The 19,158-nt window shown below is 48.3% G+C and overlaps 1 protein-coding gene across 1 annotated transcript in view; it reads left to right on the plus strand.

The window, feature by feature from the left end:
* The first annotated feature begins 13,133 nt into the window (after window positions 1-13,133).
* The window catches only part of UBE3C (ubiquitin protein ligase E3C), a 141,451-nt gene continuing 135,426 nt past the window's right edge, over window positions 13,134-19,158 (plus strand). The window contains exon 1 of the mRNA XM_025378882.1: window positions 13,134-13,533. Coding sequence (XP_025234667.1) covers window positions 13,468-13,533 — 66 coding nt within the window. The 5' untranslated portion in view covers window positions 13,134-13,467. The remainder of the gene's footprint in view (window positions 13,534-19,158) is intronic.

A 19,158-nucleotide genomic window follows, 5' to 3' on the forward strand; every position in this document is an offset into this window, starting at 1 on the left:
ACACAGAACGCTCCGCGCTCTGGAGGAGGAACGCTCCTTGGCTGTCCCGGCAGCTTCCAGCGGTCCAAGGCGACAAGGAGCACTTGCAATTTGGCCTCCTGCTTCCCACACGTTGAAGGGCTGCCAAACACACGCTTAATTGTCTAACCTTTTTAAATGATTAAAATGATGATGATGATCATGCAGAAAAGAGTAGAATGTTAACAGCAGCATATTATCAATACTTGGTGTTTTCATACTGTTTATTATCACAGTTCTTTCAGCCTATGAACTTAGCAAAATGCCCTTTGAGTGCAGATGCTGAGTGTTAATAACACTGGTCTGAAACGACCGGGCTCATTCAGCGTTTGTATCACTAAAATGTAGCTCTCAAGAGTGGAGCCTGGCCAGGCCCATGCCTTCCACCTCATGAGGCATCCTGCCCACTTGGCAGATGAAGTTGATGAGGTTAAGTGACTCACCAAAGTCATGCAGTTAGGAAGGGTCAGGGAAGGGCTGGAACCCAAGTCTCAACAATGCTTTACTACTAGGAGACGTCTTAAGCGTTAGGAAGTTGAAAGCATGCATGGATGTCTGAATATTACTCAGTCTGCAATTGACAGTGTAAACAAGGTTTCATGGAAGAACAGCTCCACGGTCTGCACCGGGTAGCTGTGAAGTCACAGCCATGTCAGCCCACGGATAGTGGACACTGTTCCGATTTTAGCAAAAAACTCCACAATCCTTAACCTTAAAGAGCTTTATGAGAAAAGAAGAAAATGGAAATGCCCAGACTCACGAGGCATGCTGCCTACCTTCCTCCAAGGAAGGAGGAAGCCTCTGGGTCCCCACGCCTCCGGGCAGTCAGGCTCTGGCCCTTCTCTCTTGTCCCAGACACGCTGTGTTTCTTCTGTTCCAAGTGGGGCCTTCACCTGCCTTCACACTCACCCCGCCCCTCCTGGCCCTTGTTCAGCCAAGCTCCTCCCGTGACTCAGCCCTTCCCTGCCCTCCACACTTGCATTTTGAGTTCATTTCTGAGAACTGGGAGCCTGGGACACAGATCTTTGGGGAATCATTTCACACCTGGAGAAGGAGCCCCTGGCAGTGCTTTGGCCGTTGCCCCAGGCCTCGGCGCTGAGCGCCGGCCCCAGGGAGGCCTGGGTCTCACAGCAAACCCCGCAGGAGCATCCCCGGCAGTGCAGCCGGCTGTTTACAGCTGCAGCTTGAGGCGAGGATGGACATCATAGGCCACATAACATTTTGGCCTTATTGGGTGACTGCAGCTCACAGGGGAGGGCCCAGGTGCAGAGGCTGCCTGTCTCTGGAGTGCCCTGGGCCTTATGCGGCAAGGCGTGAGCAAGGGTGTGGGCTGTGGACCTCAGAGCAGGCAAGGGCCAGGCTCAGGGGAGTCTGAGGGGCATCTCAGCTGCACACCGAGGCCCCTCGGGACAGCTGCACACCAAGGCCCCACCTCTCCTGGGGAAGTTCAACTCAAGGTGCAGAACGAGTCAGGTCGAGGCCGAGAGCCTGGGAGGGGGATGTGGGCAGGGGGAGGCTTCCGGTGACCCTACGGGAAACCCCGCAGAGGCTCTGGGGGCAGGATTCATGGCTATAGGGCAGGAGTCACTGTGAGGTGAGGACAGAACCATTCGGAGTCGCCATCCACGGGCAGATGCGGTTCTACAGGGTGAGGCAGGACAAGGCATGCCCCAGCACTGACTTGAAACTGTCCTGAAGCCACTGGAGCTGGTGTCCCAGGCAGAGAGGTCACACAGGCAGAGCTCTGAGTGCCAGAGCCGTGGGACTCATCAGGTAAAGGAAAGGAGGGTTTCAAAAATTTGGGATCGGCCAGAAAAGCACCTGAAGTAAGGCCTGATTGAGCTTGCCCCTGTGCCTTGAATACCACCTTCTGGGGTGCGGGAGAGGACGTGCAGGCCACAGTTGCAGGCTGGAGTGCAATGGCATGATCTCAGCTCACTGCAACCTCCGCCTCCCAGGCTCAAGCAATTCTTGTGCCTCAGCCTCCCAAGTAGCTGGGACTACAGGCATGTGCCACCATATCTGGCTAATTTTCATATTTCTAGTAGAGACAGGGTCTCACCATGTTGGCCAGGCAGGTCTTGAACTCTTGACCTCAAATGATCCACCCGCCTCAGCCTCCCAAAATGCTGGGATTACAGGCGTGAGCCACCGCACCTGACCAGCAACTGAGAATTTTTGGCATGGATTCTGGCTAAGCTGCACAGAGGGTTTGCATTTTGGTGAGTGGAAAATCGTATCTACCCTCCTGTTAAATGCCATGGTCCCTGCTGTGATCTCTGGTACATTGTGTCTTCATTCTTATTCTTCTCAAAGTATTTTGTGGTTTCTGTTTTTCTTAGACTAATTGGCTATTTAGGAGTGTGTTGTATAATTTCCACATATTTGTGAGTTTCCCAAATTGTCTCCACAAAGGCTCACTCTGTCGCCCAGGCTGGAGTGCAGTGGCGCCATGATGGCTCACTGCAGTCTTGAACTCCTGGGCTCAAGTGATCTTCCCATCTCAGCCTCCCAAGTAGCTGGGACTATAGGCACGTGCCCCTACACCAACTAATTTATTAATTTTTTTTTAATAGAGAAATGGGGTCTTGCTATGTAGCCCAGACAGGCATCGAGCTCCTGGCCTCAAGTGATCCTCCCACATCGGCCTTCCAAAGTGCTGGAATTACAGGTGTGAGTGCTGTGCCCGACTCTTGTCATCGATTTCTAATGTCACTCCCTCATGCTTGGGGCATGTGCTCTGAGTTACCTGCTCCTTTGCAGGTGTGCTGAAGCTTGCTTTACGGCCTTGCACATGGGCTATCCTGGAGAATCCTCCGTGTGCCCTGGAGAATCACATGTGTTCTGTTGGTGCTGGCAGAGTGTCCACAGGTGTTATGTCTAGTTGGATTGTATTGTTATTTAAATGTTCTCATCTTTCTTTTGTCTAGTTTCTTTTTTTTTGTTTTTTGTTTTTTTAAGACGGAGTCTCGCTCTGTCGCCCAGGCTGGAGTGCTGTGGCCAGATCTCAGCTCACTGCAAGCTCCGCCTCCCGGGTTTACGCCATTCTCCTGCCTCAGCCTCCCGAGTAGCTGGGACTACAGGCGCCCGCCACCTCGCCCGGCTAGTTTTTTGTATTTTTTAGTAGAGACGGGGTTTCACCATGTTAGCCAGGATGGTCTCAATCTCCTGACCTCGTGATCCGCCCGTCTCGGCCTCCCAAAGTGCTGGGATTACAGGCTTGAGCCACCGCGCCCGGCCTTCTTTTGTCTAGTTTCTATGCATTAAAATTGAGGTAGTGGGGCTGGCGCGGTGGCTTATGCCTGTAATCCCAGCACTTTGGGTGGGCGGATCACGAGGTCAAGAGATTGAGACCATCCTGGCCAACATGGTGAAACCCCATCTCTACTAAAAATACAAAAACTAGAATGGCGTGAACCCGGGAGGCGGAGCTTGCAGTGAGCCGAGATCAAGCCACTGCACTCCAGCCTGGGAGCACAGCGAGACTCCGTCTCAAAAAAAAAAAAAAATACAAAAACTAGCTGGGTGTGGTGGCGGGTGCCCATAGTCCCAGCTACTCAGGAGGTTGAGACAGGAAAATTGTTTGAACCCAGGAGGCGGAGGTTGCAATGAGCTCAGATGGTGCCACTGCACTCTAGCCTGGCAACAGAGCAAGACTCAAAAAAAAAAAAAAAAAAAATTAAAGTAGTGAAGTCTCTAGTTACTACTTTGAATTGTCCATTCTCCCTTCATTTCTGTCCATTTTAATTATTTTGGACTTTAATATTTGAGACTTTAATCTTGCGGAACAATTTAATTTTTTTAATGCTTTAACTTCCCCTGGAATATGATAATGAAGAGGAGAATATATTCAAATGCAGAACATCTTATTGTGGGCATTTTATTAATGAGGTTTATTTTTCTAAACAATTGTTATTAAAGTTATTATACCTACAGAAAGTGTATTAAACAGATATTTAAATTTTGAAGAGTAAGATCGAAGCACACGTCTCAAGGAAGACCACCCAGCTTGAGACACTCTGTGGGCACTAACTGGGAAGTTGTCGCGGTGGTCTTTCCTGCGCAGTAACTGCCATCCCCATATTTCTTTACAATTGTGTTTATTGGAAAGTCTTTTTGTATTTTATTTTCAGAGAATCTTTTTTTTTTTTTTTTTTCTTGAGACAGAGTCTCACTCTGTCATCCAGGCTGGAGTGCAGTGGCATGATCTTGGCTCACTGCAACCGCCACCTCCTGGGTTCAAGTGATTCTCCTACCTCAGCCTCCCAAGTAGCTGGGCTTACAGGTGCCCACCACCACACCTGGCTAATTTTTGTGTTTTTAGTAGAGATGGGGATTTCATCATGTTGCCCAGGCTGGTCTCAAACTCCCGTCCTCAAGTGATATGCCTGCCTCAGCCTCCCAAAGTGCTGGGATTACAGAGGTGAGTCACTGTGCCCAGGCAATAATCAGAGAATCTTAATGTGACCACTTAATCTCATTGATAACTTCTGATGAGCTCTATCGGACAGGGTGGCTGGACATAATTTGGTATAGTAAATGGAGGAAGGAGAGAATGTTCAGCCTCAGGTGTACTGTGGCCACGGCGTTCATTTAATGAATGTTTTCTTTGGACCCACTTCAGAGCCTCTGGGATCCAAAGCTACCTTGCTCGCTGGTGGTCCCAGGATGATACCTGAAGGAGAGGTGGTGTGTCTTTTGGGGTTAGCAGTTAACAGAACCTATTGAAATTTAGGCATGTATACCCTTCAACTCGGCCATACCATGGTTTCATTTCCTTTGGGTATATAGCCTGGAGTGGGATTGCTGGATCATAGGGTAGTTCTACTCTTAATTTTCTGAGGAACCTCCATGCCATTTTCCATACTGGCTATACCAATTCACATTCACACAGTGTACAAGGTTTGCTTTTCTCCTCATCCTCACCAACACCTGTTACCTCCTGTCTCTTGGATAGCAGCCGTGCTAGCAGGTGTGAGGAGCTGGCTCAGCAGGGCTTGGCGTGCATGTGCCTGATGCTGGGTGATGGCGAGTGCCCTTCCATGCAGCGATGGAGCTATGCCCTTTCGAGTGTCCATCCTGCAGAAAGAGCTCCCACCTGTGTGCAAGAATGTTCTTGCAGCCTAAATTGAAATAGGAAGAGAAAAAAAAAAGAGACATCCGCCTAGGTGTGAAACAATGGGGAAATGGTAAAATAATAAATTCTGGAGTGTTCATACAATAAGATTCTAAGCATTCCAGTTAATGCAGTAAAATGAGTTAATTAATGTTAAAATTAATGCACTACATCTCTAGTTATGACATATTTTGGTTCCCAAAGAAAGAAAGTTTTGGGGGAAATGAGGAAAATGATCTTGTTTAAAAACAAAAAAATTGTAGATGGATAGTATGGCACACAGAATCATGGTTGCCTAAATACGTCCATGTCCTAATCCTGTGAACATGTGGATGTTATCTTACACAGCAAAAGGAACCTTGCAGATGTCATGAAGTCAAGGATTTTGCCAGGGGAGGTGATCCTGGGTTACATGGTGGACCCCATGTCATCCCAGGGTGCCTGTGATGGGAAGTCAGGAGGGTCAGTCAGGGAAGGGAATTGAGGACAGAGCAGTGGTTGGTGTGAAGTGATTGCTGGAATGGGCCATGAGCCAGAGAACGCTGGACAGGGCAAGAACAGAGCCTCCCCCGGTGTCTGCAGAAGGACCCTGCCCTTTGATGCCTTGGTTTCAGCCCAGGGAGACCTGTGAGGACTTCTGACCTCCAGAGCTGTAGAGCAATGCATTTGTGTTGTTTTAAGCCTCTCAGCTTGTGGCAATTTGTTACAGGAGTGATAAGAAACTAAGAGAGAGAGAGAGAGATGATAGATCAATAATCTCAAAGATACGATGAGGAGGTAGGGCAAATAGGATTTTTTTCATTTATTACTTTGTGTACAGTGGAATTGATTTTTAAAATAATTAACATGTATTACTATTCTAAATAATGAATTTTAAAAATAAAAATATAGCCAATTTTTATCATATGTTTGAATTGTGAGGTAACTAAGACAAGATAGTGTGTAAGACGGAAGAAATTGGATAAACGACTTTCTTGGTGAAAGCAGCTCTTCCTTTTCCCTCCTGCAGTTTGCAAAAGAACTTCTGAAACAATGTGTGGTTTTCAGGTAGAATCTTCAGATACACTGGGAAGCTCTTACAAGCATCCATAAACAATAACTTAAAAATATATTGCATTTTATATTAGATTCCTTTGGAGCAAAGGGATAGAAGGAAGGAAGGAGAGATAGGAGGAGTCTATATGTTTCCTAATAGAGTGCGATGAGACATTCGGGGCTTTTTCAAACACTGGAAAATTTGAGCCATAGGGGAGATATATGTTTTCTCTCTCTCATATATAGCCTATTATGTTAGGCTATATATAATACATATATTATATAATATATATTATATATATTAGGCTATATATTAATATCTCTCTTATATATATATATATTAGGGTATATATTAGTATAAACTAATCTCTGTATTAGGGTCTCCAGAGAAACAGAACCAATATGAGGTATATATCTATAGCTATACCTATATCTGCATTTGAGAGAGATTTACAATGAGGAATTGGCTCAGGTGGTTGTGGCGGCCGGGAACTCCCACCATCTGCCGTCTGTAATCCTGAGACGCAGGAGAGCTGGTGGCGTGGGAAGGGGTGAAGAGCCAGTGAAGTCCCAGAGTCTGAAGCAATAGCCCGGAGCTCTGATGCCCGCGGACAGAAGACGATGAATGTCCCAGCTCAAGAACAAAGAGGGAGAAGTTTCCCTCAGGTTCCGTCCTTCCACCTTTTTTTTTCCTCCATATAATCTTGCTCCTCCTAAACACCTTTCTCTTCTATTCAGGCTCTGAGTGAGTTGGAGGTTGCCTGCTCATGTTGGTGAAGGCAGCACCCAGAATCATGTTTTACTAGCTATCTGGGCATCCCTTAGGGCCCTCAGGTTGACACAAATATTAACCATCACAGCTGGGCATGATGGCTCATGCCTGTAATTCCAGCACTTTGAGAGGCCGAGGCAGGCGACCAGCCTGGGCAACATGGCAAAACCCCATTTCCACAAAAAATACAAAAATTAGCCTGGCATGGTGGCATAGGTCAAGTTACAAAATTGCTCCATCACCACAATGGCCTCCCTTTGAAGCCAGCCTCCTCCTCTTCCTTCCTGTCCTTGTCATGTGAATGGAGTCATACAGTATGGTGTGACCTTCTGGGACTGGCTTTTCCCGTCAGCAGGATGCCCTTGAGGGCTGTCTGTGGGCATCAGTAGTTTGTTCTTTGTAAAAATTGCTGAGTAGTGTCCATGGCGTGCACCTGCTGAGGTTTGTTTAACTATCATCCTTTGAAGGGCATTTTGGTGTTTCCAAATTTGGGCTATTACAAATCAAGCTGCTGTGGACATCTGTGTAAAATGTTTTATAGACATAAGTTCTCATTAGTCTGAGGTAAATGCACAGGAATGCAATTGCTGGGTCCTGTGGTAAGTGTATGTTTAGTTTATAAATTAAATTAATTACATTTTCTTTGAGACAGGGTCTCATTGTGTTGCCCAGGCTGGAGTGCAGTGGCACAGTCACATCTTACTGCAGCCTCAACCTCCTAGGCTCAAACAATCCTCCCACCTCAGCCCCCTGAGTAGCTGGGACTGCAGGCACCAGCCACCATGCCCAGCTAAAAGCTTTTTTATTAAAGTCACTGCCAAACTATTTTCCAGACTGGTTGCACCATTTTACTTTCCCACAGTGACATATGAGAGGTGCAGTTTCTTCACCTCCTTGCTAGCATTTGATGCTGTCAGTATTTATTTTAGCTGCTCTGATAGGTATGTAGTAGTTGTAGGATTTTGACCTACTCTTTCCACAATCATCTGTTTAATCCAACACATATTTGAGGGCCTGCAGTTGGTACAAAAGTGAGGTAGACAGCTCCTCACCCTTTAGGAGTGTGCTGTCTACAAGAGGAAGTAGGCCAAGTAAACATTGCTGTTCACCGGAGTCGGAGTGTACAAGCATTAGGTTCTAGGTCAGCACCTATGGTTGAAATTTTTTTTTTTTTTTTTGAGACAGGGTCTGTCTGTCTCCCCCAGGCTGGTGTGGAGTGGTGCAATCTCCACTCACTGCAATCTCTGCCTCCCAGCCTCAAGGGATCTTCCCACCTTAGCCTCCCGAGTAGCTGGGACTACAGCCACCATGCCTGGCTAATTTTTGTATTTTTTTTTTTTTTAGGGATGGGATCTTGCTATGTGGTCCAAGCTGGTCTCGAATTCCTGAGCTGAAGCGATCCACCCACCTTGGCCTCCCAAAGTGCTGGGATTACAGGTGTGAGCCACCATGCCCAGCCTGAAAATCTTTTATAGTGAAAATTACTCTTGAAAATTATTAATCTTTATAGAGCGATAACGAGATCATAATCTTGTACAAAAATTCCACTTTTTAAGAGATACTGACGAAACGACGTCTGGAATTTGCTTCAAAGGGATGGAGGGGAGTCTGTCACATAAGACTGGCCCTGGGGTGGGCAGTCACCAACGCTGGGCGATAGCTGATGGAGACTGACTGGTCATATGAGTCTCCCCGGCTTGTTGAGTTTAAAATTTTCTATAAAAAGGTACTTTTAAAATCCTTGAAAATCCTTCATTAGGAATCAAGTTAAAGACAATGAAATGATCCTGATAAGACATCTTTTCCTGTAGTATCACTGGTTCTCCAGTGGACACCAGGGGAAGAAGCGGCTCCTGGAGCAGGGCCACCCAGCAGACACACCGACCTCAGCACAGAGACGCGCCCACCCTGGGCTGAGTGTGGAAACAGACCAGACGCCGGACAGTGGTGTTGAGATGGGTAGACGTGCAGTCAGGAGCACTTCTTCCCTACCCACGTGGGCCAGTCAGAACATTTGAAAGAGGCCCAGCAGATGTGGGAGAGCACCCCCCCAGTTACCAGCAACACTGAGGTTGGTGTGAGAGTCACATGAGCATGCTTGCTTCTCCTCCTAGTCCAGACATTGGAAGGATTCATTCGAAGCAGAATCTGAGACTTCAGGCCTGGCGCAGTGGCTCACGCTTGTAATCCCAGCACTTTGGGAGGCCGAGGCGGGCAGATCACCTGAGGTCAGGAGTTCAAGACCAGCCTGGTCAACATGGTGAAACCCCATCTCTACTAAAAACACAAAAATTAGCCGGGCATGGTGGCACGCCTATAATCCCAGCTACTCAGTAGGCCGAGGCAGGAGAATCACTTGAACCCAGGAGGTGGAGAGGTGGAGGTTGCAGTTAGCAGAGATCATGCCATTGTACTCCAGCCCAGGCAACAAGAGCCAAGACTCTGTCTCAAAAAAAAAAAAAAAGGAATCTGAGACTTCAGAGCAGACTTACAGAGGTCACAAATATTGATATTACCAATTTTAAATCTTTGCTAACCTGAAAGGTAAAAACAAAAGGTTATATCTTTTTTAATTGACAAAATTTGTAAACTTTCAAAATGGTAAAATTGGGACATTTTATGATTAAAAATACATTCTATACTGTGACAGTTCAAATATATGTATGAACTGTGATAGTTCGTTCATATATGTATGAGCTGTGATAGTTCATATATATATGTATGAGCTGTGATAGTTCATATATATATGTATGAGCTGTGATAGTTCATATATATATGTATGAGCTGTGATAGTTCATATATATATGTATGAGCTGTGATAGTTCATATATATGTATGAGCTGTGATAGTTCGTTCATATATGTATGAGCTGTGATAGTTCGTTCATATATGTATGAGCTGTGATAGTTCATATATACATATGTATGAGCTGTGATAGTTCATACATATATATATATGTGAACAGAGACATGTCCACCCTGGGTGAATGTGGAAACAGACCACACTTACATACATATATTCATCTATATGAACCGTGACCTTGTTCACATATATATTTACACGCACACATTTGTGTCTGGGTGTGGGTGCCTATTCTATTTGGGTTGCTATAACAAAATGCCTTAGCCTGGGTAATTTTTGGACAACAGAAATGTATTTCTCACAGCTCTGGAATCTGGGAAGTCCAAGATCAAGGCACCCTACATTCTGTGTCTGAGGACTCTGCTTCATGGATGGTGCCTTCTTGCTGTTTCTCCACATGGCAGACGGGACAAACAGGCGGCCTTGGGCACTGGTTTCCTTCATGGGGGTGGAGCCTCATGCTTTAAGACTTCCTAATGGCCCCTCCTCTTAATATGATCACATTGGGGACTAAGTTTCAAACTATGATTTTGGGGAGACACCAACATTCAGACAACAGTAGAGTGTTTGTATATCTTTCTAACCATCTATCTATCTATATTTAATTTATATGGCAGAATTTTTCAAACTGTGAGCTGAGACCCATTAGTAGGTTGTGAAACGTATTTAGTGCTTTGCATCTAGCATTAAAAAGAAGAAGATGACAGCCGGGTGCAGTGGCTCATGCCTGTAATCCCAGCACTTTGGGAGGCCGAGGCAGGAGGATCTCTTGAGCCCAGGAATCCGAGACCAGCCTGGGCAACATAATGAGACCCACCTGTGCAAGAAGTAGGGGAAAAAAATAGCCAGGCTGCTGGCACACACCTGCAGTCCAGCCATTTGGGAGGCTGAGGTGGGAGAATTGCTTGAGCACAGGAGGTTGAGGCTGCAGTGAGCTGTGATTGCACCACAGCACTCCAGCCTGGGCAACAGAGTGAAACCCTGTCTCAAAAAAATAATAATAAAATAAAGAGATTAAAAAAAAAAAACCCAAAACAGCGCATTCCACATAGTAACGACAAATATTAGTTTTAAAAGTTGGGTTTTCCCAATTAAAAAACAAGCAAAGGGCCTGAATTTTTCCAAATAGACATAAAAATGGCCAAGAGGTAATGAAAAGGTGCTCATCATCAGTAACTATCAAGGAAATGCAAAACAAAACCATGATGAAATATCACCTCACAGTACTAGCATGGCCATTATCCAAAAGACAAGTGTTGGTGAGGGTGTGGGCAAATAGAAACCTTTGCCCATCGGAGGGCAAACAGCCATTTTGGCAAACAGTATGGAGTTTCCACAAAAAAACAAAACTAGAACGACCACATGACTCAGCGATCCCTCTGCTGGTTCTATCTCTACAGGAAATGAAATTGTTTCTTCTGGTGCTCCTCTCAGTTCATTGCAACATTATTCATAACAGCAAGATACAGAAGGCACTCCTGTCATTGGCTACATGTATGAACCTGGAGGACATGATGCCAAGTGAAATAAGAGAGACAGAGAGAAAGATACTGATGAGCTCACTTGCACATGGAATCCAACAGTCAAATCCCATCTAGAAACAGAGAGTAGAGTGATGCTTCCTGGGGCTGCGGAAAATGGGGAGATATATGTAAAAGGACACAAACTTGCAGTTATGTAGCATAAATATGCCCATAGATCTAATGTTCACAGGAGGACTGTTTTTTATTATTATTATTTATTTTTATTTTTTGAGACAGAGTCTCACTCTGTCACCCAGGCTGGAGTACAGTGGCAGGATCTCAGCTCATTGCAACCTCTGCCTCGTGGACTCAAGCGAGTCTCTTGTCTCAGCCTCCCAAGTAGCTAGAAGTTTAAGAACTTTAAGTTGGGGACCACCTATACATAAACATGCCACCACGCCCAGCTAATTTTTGTATTTTTGGTAGAGAGTGGGTTCCCCCATGTTGGCGAGGCTGGTCTCAAACTCCTGACCTCAGGTGATCCACCTGCCTCGGCCTCCCAAAGTGCTGTGATTACAGGCGGTGCCAGGACTGTATTTCTTTTTTTCTTTTTTCGTTTTGAGACGGAGTCTTGCTTTGTCACCCAGGCTGGAGTGCAATAACGTGATCTCGGCTCACTGCAACCTCTGCCTCCCAGTTCAAGCGATTCTCCTGCCTCAGCCTCCAGAGTAGCTTGGACTACAGGTGCGCACCACCACGCTGGCCTAATTTTTGTATTTTTGGTAGAGATGGGATTTCACCATGTTAGTGAGACTGGTCTCGAACTTCTGACCTCAGGTGATCCACCCGCCTTGGCCTCCCAGAGTGCTGGGATTACCGACGTGAGCCACTGTGCTCAGCTGCAGGAGGACTGTAGATGATATCATACTGTGTGTTGAAATTTTGCCAAGAGTAGATTTTACCCTCACAAACAAACACAAAGAGGGTAGTCATTTCACAATGTGTCTATGAAATCATGTTGCATACCTTGTATACAACCAAAAATCAATTTTTAGAAATTGGCTTCAATCGTGTATGATATATATGTATATGCACATGTATATGAGAGATTATTTATGTATACGTATAACAAGACACATGTTTATGTATAGGTGGTCCCCAACTTAAAATGGCTCAACTCACAATTTTCTGACTTTGTGATGGGTTTATTGTAGTATTAAATACATTTTCAACTTACAATATTTTCATCTTACGATGGGTATATCAGGACAAAGCCCCATGGTAAGTCCAGGAGCATATTTATGCATACACAGGTATGTGTACATGATACATATTGATATGTATTGATGCTGTGTGTATATATTGATGCATATGTGTGCTGTGTATGTATGAGGCAAATCTGCGCATGTCTGTGTACATGGTAAATATTTACGTCCGTCTGTGCGTGTCATAGACATAGAACAGGTGGGGTGTAAACAGACGGGCTGGGCCTAGCTGCTCCTTTCCCGCCTCACTCACTCGAGTCTGGCACCAGATTGGCCGCTCCGGGTGCCGGCCCCTGCACCCCACCCTACACCACGCACCCTGCCGTGCACCCCACCCCGGCCCACGCCTTGCACTCCGCCTTCCCTGCATCCCGCCCCGCACCCAAAACCTCCCTCACCCCGCCCCGACCCCGCCGCGCCCCCCGCCGCGCCCTCCGCACGCACCAGGCCCCGCCCACTCCGCCGCGTGCCCAGGTCACCGCCCTCCTCCCCAGGCTCCAGCGCGCCTTGCGGGGCCGCGCACGCTGGCGGAGGCGCCGGGAGGAGCGCCGTGCCGTCGATGGCGGAGGCGCGCACGTCTGCAGGGCCGCGCACGCAGTGACGGCTGACCGCCATCTTCCCTCCCGAGGCGGCAGTTCCAGTGCAAGCGCCGGGTTTGCTGCCCGCTGGGCGCCCCTGCAGCGGCCGGAGCAGTGGCCGGCGTGGATGAGGGGCAGGCGAGGCAGGGCCGCCCCTCCAGTGTTGCCGCCCCTCCCGCCCCAGGGCAGGGCTGGGAGGGTACAGCCCGGGGGCGGGCTCGGGTCGCCTCCCGGCCGCCGCGTCCTCGCTGCCCTGGGCCGGGCGGGCGGGCGCCGAGAGCCTCCCAGCCCGCCCCGTGCCCCGCCCGCCCGGCTGCTTCCGCGGCGGCGCCGTCCGCACATGGGCTAGGCTGCCAGGATGTTCAGCTTCGAAGGCGACTTCAAGACGCGGCCCAAGGTGTCTCTTGGCGGCGCGAGCAGGAAGGTGAGGCCCGGGTTGGCGGAGCTCCCTCGGCTCGGGACGTGCACGGCCGGGGCTCGGGGCTGGACTCGGGGCCTCCCTGGCCGGGACTCGGGGCTTCCTCGCCGGATCTCGGGTCAGCCCCAGCAAGGACTCGGGGTTGGACTCGGGGCCGAGACTTGGGGCCAGGACTCTGCCTAGGACTTAGGGCTGGACTCGGGGCCTCCCTGGCTAGAACTGGAGGCCGCGCCCGTGGGGGCCTTGCCTGTCCGCTGCGCTTCGGGACCCGGGCGCGCTGGCCGTGGCTCCCTTCCATGCAGGCGGCCGGTGAACCCTGGCATGCTTTGTGCCACCCAAGGTGAACTTACCCTTTCTGGGTGTTTGCTTTCAGAAATGGGGCTTTCCGTGCTCGCTCCCGCATGGCATCAGGGAGTGGCTGCTTTTCGAATGCCACCTGAAGGGCGTTTTCGGTTGTAGAAGGTGAACGGCACGCATTTGCTGATGTCAATAATCTCTGAAGTGGAGGCAGAACGCCTCATGAATAGCCACGTGTTTGAATCCAAGACCAGGGCAGTTATTCGCTACCAGCCTCCCGGAAACTGTGGAGAGACTCCGGACTTGTATCTGTTGTGATGGGCCATAAGTTGTTCGCATGGTCATTGTTTAGGATAAGGGTAGGCAAACCATGACGCCTCTGTTCTAGTCTAGAATTTCCAGCTGTCTGTCCCTGAAGACGGGCATCAGTTGGTTCACTGGAACCGCTAAGTCTTTGAATGCTGTGTGGTCTTGCTCCCGCCCCTCCCTTCCCACCCCTTCCCATCATTTCTGAAATGTTCTTTAAATTGCTTCACCTAGTTTTTGTTGTTTGTCAGTATATTCTGTATATCACAACCACCAGGTAGGCACGTAACGCGGAGTGGATGCTGGCAGGCCAAGGAGGAACTGCTGTTAAGATTGTGCCATGGTGCTGTGTTTGGTAGTTTCTGAGGGTAGAAGGGAACCTGGGTCAAGAGTTGGGAGAGAAGTGTGCTGATCCTTTTTAAGCTTTGAGGTTTGTGTGATGGTGATTGCTTGCAAGTCGCTGTGCTCCACAACTAAGTACTGTGCGGTTACAGGGTGGGCGTGGTAGCACCTAGGGGCTTCCATGTTAATGAAAATTTCTTAAGAGATCAAAGGATTTCTCCAGTTAGAAGAGACTTCCGAGAATCTCTGGACCAAATTTCCTTGCTTACAGGTTGGGAAGGTGAGCTGCAGAGCATTTGAACGAGTGCACATTCACACAGCAAGCTAGTGGCAGACCACCTGAGACTCCATGCCATTTTCATAGCGCAGCGCGGCCTCTGTTGCGGGCAGGAACACCCCACGGGCCATGGATGTTGGTCCGTTTTCACCAAGGAGTGCATCTCTGCTCTGAGGGAGTGAGGTTTCTTATCTGTTGATCAGAATCTCAAGGGAAGATACCCTGAGCTGTGTGAAACAATCACCCCTTTAAAAACAAAACACTTTTTTTTTTTTTTTTTTTTTTGAGACGGAGTCTCGCTCTGTCACCCAGGCTGGACTGCAGTGGCCGGATCTCAGCTCACTGCAAGCTCCGCCTCCCGGGTTCACGCCATTCTCCGGCCTCAGCCTCCCGAGTAGCTGGGACTACAGGCGCCCGCCACCTCGCCCGGCTAGTTTTTTGTATTTCTTAATAGAGACGGGGTTTCACCGTGTTAGCCAGGATGGTCTCGATCTCCTGACCTCGTGATCCGCCCGTCTCGGCCTCCCAAAGTGCTGGGATTACAGGCTTGAGCCACCGCGCCCGGCCAACAAAACACTTTTTAGTGGGGTATAAGGTAAGTTACAGTCAGCTTCACAAGCACTAAGGAGATCCTTGTGCAAGTGAAATTGAAGAGGAAGGGCGTGAGGGAAGCTGGGTAGGGAAGGAAAAGGCATCTCAGCTGGAGGCTAGCTTTAGCCCCATCTCACCAGGAGCTTGCCACAATTGGCCCTAATTGTTGCAGAGGGGCTGGTGGCTGTAGGCTCCCCCCCCACCCCGGGATGAGGGTGGGAGTGTGGCACTGCTGACCCTGAGCCGAGGGCCATTCTTCTGGGAGAGAGTGGCAGTAAAGAGCCCTTAGTAGCAACTGGCAGCAGCTGGGGCATGGGTGCCCTGGCCTGGTTAAGGAATCTGGGTGGGGACCCAGCTGTATGTACAGCTTGAAGGATTTTTGCATATGGACACTCTCCTGTAGAGGGAATACCACTCACATCAAAGGAAGACCATTCCCAGCATTCCAGAGGCTCCCTTGCACTCTCACCCTTTAATTACAGTCATGTGTGACTTAAAGAGGGGGACACTGTCACTAGGCCAATTGGTTGTTGTGGGACCATCAGAGTGCACTTAACACACACCTAGCTGGTGTTGCCCACTACACACCTAGCGGCTTGGTACAGCCAGTTGCTCCTGTGCTACCCTCCTGGACAGCGTGTTTCTGTACTGAATACTGTAGGCAACTCTTAATGCAGTGGTGAATATTTGTGCATCCAAACATAGATACAGTAAAAATACAAATTATAATCTTATGTACCACGGTGTATATGTGGTCTGTTGTTGACAGACTGAAAGGTCATTATGCCGGGTATGTCTGTATTCCAGCCCCACAAAGGTGACTGTCCTCCTGACCTCCGTTACTGTAGATTAGCGTTACCTGTTGAACTTCAGGGTCATGGAGCCACTTGCCGCTTGTCCTTTGTGCCTGGCTTGTTTGGCTCGGCTTCTGTCTTAGAGGCGGATTCCACCCGCCTCTGTGCACGGCACTGCCCTTTGTGTGAATGCACCATGGTTTATTCTGTTTTCTTACAGGCATTTGGCATGTGTGCCTTTTGGTGCACCTAATACTCTTGTGCTGGGTCCTCGGTTAAATGTATGTTCAGCTGTTGTGCACACCGCTGCCACAGTTTCCCCACGTCGCATGTCCACAGCATCTGAAGGTGTCCAGGTTTCCACATCTTTGCCAACACTTGATATTGCAAGCCCTTTAATTTTAGTGAGGATGTAGTTTCTTTGTGGTTTTAATTTTGTTTCCTGACAACTAATTATGTTGAGCACCTACATATGCTTATTTTCCTGAATTCTCTTTGACTGCCACATAAGTCCCTTCCCTTGTTGGAAAAATGAGAAGTTATAGTTGCTCTTTTCTCACGTCTTAAATTATTATTTGAAATCTTCCCTTTCTGGAGCTTAGTGGAAAATGGAGTAGTTACCATCTGTCGAATAACCTTTTTCTTTTTTCAAGTTAAATACTTTTAGTACTTATTATTTGTATAGATCTGTGTACAACAAGTCTGGCTTGAAGAAGTTTATAATCTTGCTGGGCAGATAAGACTTAAGCAATTAAAAATTAAATAACAATAGAGAGTAATTGCTACATTCTAAATTTCCCTTGATCCTGATTCAGAAAAAGTAAAGTAGTTTGGAGCTTAGTCCTGAAGGATGGGTGGAAGACAAGAAGGCATTCAGGTTTGTGGAGTGGGGGTGTGTGGAGTAGATGTAGATTGGATTCCATTGATTCAGAGTCACTTTGGGGAGCTAAACATGGATTACACATGGACATAAAGATGGGGACGATAGCAGGGACCACTAGAGGAGGAAAAAGAGGGACAGGGAAAAGGGCTGGGGAACTGAACTACCTGTTGGTTACTACGCTCACCCCCTGGGTGATGGGGTCCTTTGTACCCCAAACCTCAGCGTCATGCAGTATATTCTTTTTTTTTTTTTTTTTTTTTTGAGACGGAGTCTCGCTCTGTCACCCAGACTGGAGTGTAGTGGCGTGATCCTGGCTCACTGCAAGCTCCGCCGCCTCCTGAGTTCAAGCCATTCTCCTGCCTCAGCCTCCCTAGAAGCTGGGACTACAGGCGCCACCACCGCGCCCGGGTAATTTTTTTGTATTTTTAGTAGAGACAGGGTTTCACCGTGTTCGCCAGGATGGTCTTGATCTCCTGACCTTGTGATCCGCCCGCCTCGGCCTCCCAAAGTGCTGGGATTACAGGCTTGAGCCACCGCGCCTGGCCCATGCAGTATATTCTTGTAACAAATCTGCATAGGTACCCCCTGAATCTAAAATAAAAGTTGAATTTTTGTTTTGTTTTGTTTTGTTTTGTTTGAAACGGAGTTTCGCTCCTGCTGGAGTGCAGTGTTGCCCAGGCTGGAGTGCAATGGCTGGATCTCAGCTCACCGCAAACCTCCGCCTCCTGGGTTCAAACGATTCTCCTGCCCCAGCCTCCCAAGTAGCTGGGTTTACAGGCATGCGCCACCACGCCCGGCTAATTTTGTATTTTCAGTAGAGATGGGGTTTCTCCATGTTGGTCAGGCTGGCCCTGACCTCAGGTGATCCGCCTGCCTCGGCCTCCCAAAGTGCTGGGATTACAGGCGTAAGCCACCATACTCAGCCTGAAATTTAATTTTTTAAGTCATACTGATTTCTACCTTTAAATATTTCTGACATCAGGATACACACTGATAGCATGATACAGTTTAATTGGTGGTATGTTTTTCTTGGTAGTGTATAGAAGAATATCTTGGGGTAATCTGATTTTAGGTACAGAAATGGACTAAAACTGGCTTAGTAGGCAAAACAAAGAGAAACAAAAACAAGTTTATGAAAGGATAGGTGTGTCTGACGGAATAGCAAGGTCGGAAACACCCAGACAGCATGTCACCACCACAGGAGCCGCTTGTCTTTCTCCGGGAGCTGGGTGTACCCCCTTCTTTGTCTCCTTCATTCCTGGCTCTGCAGACTGGCTTTCTCCATTTCACACACATGGTTTCCTAGCTTAAGCGTCAAGAAAGTTTGATCATAATTACCAATTTTCAGGAGAGGAAAGTCTGATTGGCCTGGGTCATATTTCCAGCTGATAAGCTCAGTCTGAGGGGGTCTTGGAGGCTTAGTTCAAATGGAGCAGTCTAGGTGCACCTGTGAGCGGGGGTAGCTTCTTCAAGAAGCAGGGAGTGGTTGTTGACTGAATGCCTGGGTTCCTGTGGGACAGACACAGGAAGCAGTCTGGGCTAGAGATGCAGATTTGGGGGTTATCAACAGACTGGTGGCTTGGAACACAGTTCCCTAAGAGGGCTTGGAGTTTGGGACAGGGTGGGACTCGTGAGGTACTGCAACGTTTAATACGTGTGGGGGTTGGGGGCGGGGCTTACAAAAGAGTCACACCTCCTAGAGTGGAGGACAGCGGTGTCCCGGGAGTGAATCTCAAGGAGGGAGGAGTGACAGGCAGTGCCAAGTGCTGCACAGACACAGAGCCCACTGGCTGCAGAGCTGGGAAGAATTGGGTGATTTGAGCATATTCTGTAGGGTAGTCAGAGTTAAGGAAGTCAAGAGCATAGCACATTGAAGAGCAGATGGAAAGTCAGAAACAGGGCCGACCGCAGGCCGGATGCTGTGGCACACGCCTGTAATCCGCCACACCGAAGGCTGAGGCGGGAGGATCGCTGGCGTGCGGGAGCTCAAGGCTGCAGTGAGCTGTGATCATGCCGTAGCACCCCAGCCTAGGCAACACAGCATGACGCCATCTCTTAAAAAATAAGGCAGGGGCGAGGCAACAAGGTAGACCTTTTTTGAAAAGAAACAGAAGATTGGATGATAGAGGGAAATTCGGGGT

This window comes from Theropithecus gelada, chromosome 3 (genome assembly GCF_003255815.1).
Source record: "Theropithecus gelada isolate Dixy chromosome 3, Tgel_1.0, whole genome shotgun sequence".
NCBI classification, from domain to species: Eukaryota; Metazoa; Chordata; class Mammalia; order Primates; family Cercopithecidae; genus Theropithecus; species Theropithecus gelada.